The 4,328-nt window shown below is 46.3% G+C and overlaps 1 protein-coding gene across 1 annotated transcript; it reads left to right on the plus strand.

Moving 5' to 3' along the window:
* The first annotated feature begins 1,486 nt into the window (after positions 1–1,486).
* Positions 1,487–2,342, plus strand: LOC124646868 (transcription factor bHLH51-like). Its single transcript, XM_047186911.1, has 2 exons — positions 1,487–1,669; positions 1,878–2,342. The coding sequence occupies exons 1-2, from the start codon at positions 1,487–1,489 to the stop codon at positions 2,340–2,342; spliced, it is 648 nt and encodes a 215-aa protein (XP_047042867.1).
* Positions 2,343–4,328: the final 1,986 nt, after the last annotated feature.

Here is a 4,328-nt window from a genome sequence, read left to right on the forward strand (position 1 = left end):
AGGTTTTCCTCCCCTTTTTATTTCTCCGGTTGTTGTAACTCAAGATCAATTCCAACATTTTCTTCTAGAATTTCTCATACAAGTTAACAAATAGGCAATTACCATTAGTATGTTGTACCATTTTCTACTTATTTTTTTATTGGGTTTGAAAAAAGTTTTAATGACGTGTCAAACTCTCATACATTTTGACGATGTGGGCATAGCCAGATAACCTAGTGGTTGGGGTCGCAGTGGCGCACCCCAACGACCGGAGTTCAACCCTGTCATGGACGAATTTCTGGAATTGTCACGCCAAGTCCCGCTTCTAATATGTCACTAGTGTCTAGTTCCTCTTAGACACTGTTTTAAACTCTCATATTTTTGCCACAAAAGTATGAGAGGAGTTACTTAAGATAATATACATGAAACTCAAGATCATATCATAGAAGAAATATAAGAGCGAGCCTTGTGCAAAGGAGAGTCTTAGGATTATAACATGCCCAAAGTGCTATACGGACGGATCTATCCATACGAACACCATCTCGTATTCTCGTTGCACATACGCCTCAAACAAAGACATCAATCCTTATATATACAGAAGGGCCATGTGGATAATCACTGCACAAGTTCATTCGTTCTCTCTCATCTCATTTTCATTCAGCATACAACACAAACATGATCGTAATCAGAAGGTGATCTGATTCTTCTACTCCAAATCTCATATCAAGTGGAAGGCGAAAAATACACGGGCCACATGCCCACATGTCAGCAACGACTGCCCGAAACGGAAGTAAAAAAGAGGGAAAAGAGAAGCTCGTGCGCAAAATCAACGGCAACATGTGTGAAAGCCGCAAAGTGCGTGCGTGTGAAAGCAAATGGCGGCTGCAGCTGGCTAGACGCCAATCCTTCTCCTGTGAGCGCCACTGTCGGGCTGAGGCTACTGCTCAACACATCTGTCGGATAGCCAAACTCACACCACTTCTCCAATGTCTCTGCCCCATCCTCCTAAAGTTGAAATGAACACTAGGCAATTAACTAGTGTATGTTAGCACATACATTATGTTCTTAAACGCAAAGTATCCGATCCGATTCGGATAAAAAGAAGCTGCACGTGTGAACCGGGGCAGTAAAATTCAGTGATGGCAGGCCGATCTATGCACTGCACTCATTGACGACTAGACAGTCCCAAGATGGACGATTATTGACATAGCGTGCAATGCCGGTCCAAAGAAGCAACCCCTGGTGGGGAACCAATGTGGAAAAACCATGTCCTTTGGGTGGTTGTCCAATTATACCATGAGGTGTAGCTCTCACAGCCATATCCATCCATATCATTCTTCTTGCACCAGTGTAGCTCTGCTCACTTCCTTCACCACACTCTGCTCATATCAACTTCAGGCGACTGTGCATTGGTCAATCCTTTAGTGTGTCTCATTAGAATTGAGAGGGAACATAGACTTGTTGATTCTTGCTGAAGTGCTGCTCCAGATCTTACTGGAGAGGAGAAATGGCATCGACGGCTTCTACACGCGAGCCTACTCCGGCCGCGCCGGAGCTGTCGTCGTCCTCGGGAAGGAGCGCGACGGAGGCGAGGTCCTTGAAGGTCCACAGCGAGGCCGAGAGGCGGCGTCGGGAGAGGATCAATGGTCACCTCGCTACGCTCAGGAGAATGATGCCCGATGCTAACCAGGTTCGCGACTTTGCATTGCAGCAGCTCTGTCTCCTACCATTTTAATGTCATATCCGTTCGAGTTCAGACTTCACAAAAATTGCCAAAGCGACATATGCAATCCCTAAAATCAGATGAACAAAGTACCTGAATTTGCAGCTGAAACAAGATCGGTTCAGCTTTCAAAGAAATGGCAATAACAGTATTTATCTTATAACCTTCTGAGCAGATGGACAAGGCCACCTTGTTAAGCAGTGTGGTGAGCCAAGTGAGGCACCTCAAGAGGAAGGCAGCCGAAACCGCCACACAACCGCTGACGCCCATTCCTCCGGAGGCCAACGAGATCACAGTCCGTTGCTACACCGCCGGCAGCGACGACCGGACCACGGGCATTCGCGTCACCGTCAGCTGCGACGACCGGCCGGGCCTATTCACGGGCCTCGCCGGAGCGTTCCGCGGCCTCGGGCTGAGGACGCTGAGGGCGGAGTTGGCCTCACTGGGAGGAAGGGCGCACCACGTGTTCGTGCTCTGCAACGAGGACGGCGATGTCGGTGCTGGACCTAAGGCCCTGGAGCGGACAGTGTGGCAGGCGTTGGCCCAGGTCGCCTTCCCGGAGACGGCGTTCGGTGGTACCTCGTGGAGCAAGAGGCAGAGGATTTTGGACGCGGGCTGCTCACTCATGTACTCCGTATGACCGTATAGGTGGTGTTTTCTCGGGTGAATTGTTTCTTACTAGCCGATCGCACGAGGCTCGGGCACCGCAAATGGTACTTACACTAGCTGTAGTTACAGTAGTTCCATTTGTTTTTGCTAAAAGACACAATGTATTATCCGAAATTAACCAACTCTTACAAGAACATCCTTACAAGTAAAAGAAATGGCGGCGGGGGCTCCCCTTGGACGTCTAGACATGGGTTGATGCCGTGGCTGTGGGTCTAGGCTTCCACCTTGATCCATCTTCGTTGTGCCCAGGTCGTCCGGAGATGCGTGGGAGGCGGCGCGGTGCATGTTGTCAATCTCGCTGCAATATCGTGTTGGGCATCTTGCTCGGGGCTGAGACCAGCGGGTTAGTGCGAGCGCGCGGTTCATGCGTTGGCTTGCCTCCTCTTCCGCTGGAGGGGGTCAGCCGGTGAGCGGCGGCGTGGGGGGCACTGATTCTCCTGAATAAAGGCGGCGGTCCTAGGATCTCTATCACGATGACGAAGAACTGTTTATTGCATGTCTTCATTGATCTGGCGAGAGTGTCAAATTTTTGGAAGGCTTCTCCTGCGAAATCCAATGGACAACATGCCGGAGATTGCTGGATCGGATGGTACTCAATCGTACGCAACCATGTTTTTTTCAAACGTTAGGTTTCAAAGTGAGCGGTGTGAAGCTCTGTAGACTGTTACCATCGTGGAACATGTCCTTAGTTCGGAGAAATTTAGAATCTGAACTTACAGGGTAAAAACTCAAGGTCTAACCTTAATTGGTTGTGTCTAGCAATGATCTTGTTGAAGGTATTTTTTTAGTGCGAATTTTCTCGGGGGTGAAAACATATGATCTATGATCAAGACAGTTATAGCGTGCGTGCACTGTTCCCTTTTTGGAGGTATCGCTTTTGGAGAAGATGAATTTGTGGTGTTGTATTTGGTGGTGTTTGGTCGTTGCTACAAGGAACTATTCGCTATAGCGGGACTTTATTTCTTCTGTAATTCTTCTTTTCCTTTTTTGGCTATGTGCATCTATATTGCCATTAGGGCACTACATTGTTGCATAGGCTTTGTGTAATCTATATCTTCACGATATTAATATATTTCCTTTGTCGAAAAATTAGAAGTGTGGTTTGTAAAAAATCTCCACAAATTTTACAACCACATGAATTTGTCACGAGCGGAATTAGTTTCGAAGTTGCACTATCGATATTGTAATTGTGTACCTCCTAGTTCCTATAGATGTTACACCTGGGAACATTTGGATATGTGCACTATTATATTTGAATATTGTGTTAAAATGTGAAATATTTGATATAAAATCTGACAAATTCTGTTGTGTTAAAATGTGCACTATTCACTATAAAAAGTTTCATATTTTGTTATTTTTGTGTAGCTTAGAGTACAAAGTAGCTTAGAGTACACACCATTGGTTACCCCTAAAATTTTGTTTCATATTTTTTTGAAACTTTGTAACATAATTTTGAATTTTTGAATAAAAATTTAATGTAGCTCACCCTCCGTTTTGAGTTTCCTTCTCTTTGTGCATTATGTATTTAATTTTTTTGGGGCGTGGATGGAAGAGGGTTGTAGAAGAGAATTCCTGTCAACAAGCCCACTGGTTTGTGCTATCTACCGACCGTCAGGTATGTAGTCACCTCCATTTTTTAAGTAGACACAATGCTTTGTTTTCCTCTTCGCTTCACAGGTGACGAGCTAGCCGTTAACGGCAAAGGAAGTCACGGATGACGTGGCAAGTTAAATCTTGACTATGAAAACGAGGCAATGGTAGATGGGAGACCTGAAGCAACAGCTTTCCATATGGTACCCGCATCCCTGTCACGCTTGGAGTTCCCGGTCGAGTCGCGGTCTACCTATTTAAATCAGTTCGCGCCCAGCCAAACCCCATGTGTCGATTTGTATCAGCAATTCAGCATCACGCCACAAAACCAACCAAGCAAACTAAGCGAGCGAGCGACCCATCTGTC

The sequence above is a fragment of the Lolium rigidum genome, chromosome 4 (assembly GCF_022539505.1).
Source record: "Lolium rigidum isolate FL_2022 chromosome 4, APGP_CSIRO_Lrig_0.1, whole genome shotgun sequence".
Classification (NCBI taxonomy): Eukaryota; Viridiplantae; Streptophyta; class Magnoliopsida; order Poales; family Poaceae; genus Lolium; species Lolium rigidum.

Bases quoted from the DNA above. Each gene is read 5' to 3' on its own strand.
- LOC124646868 (XM_047186911.1), top strand. From the start codon at position 1,487: ATGGCATCGACGGCTTCTACACGCGAGCCTACTCCGGCCGCGCCGGAG. The intron at 1,670-1,877 runs GTTCGCGACTTT...CCTTCTGAGCAG, and splicing joins TGATGCCCGATGCTAACCAG to ATGGACAAGGCCACCTTGTT.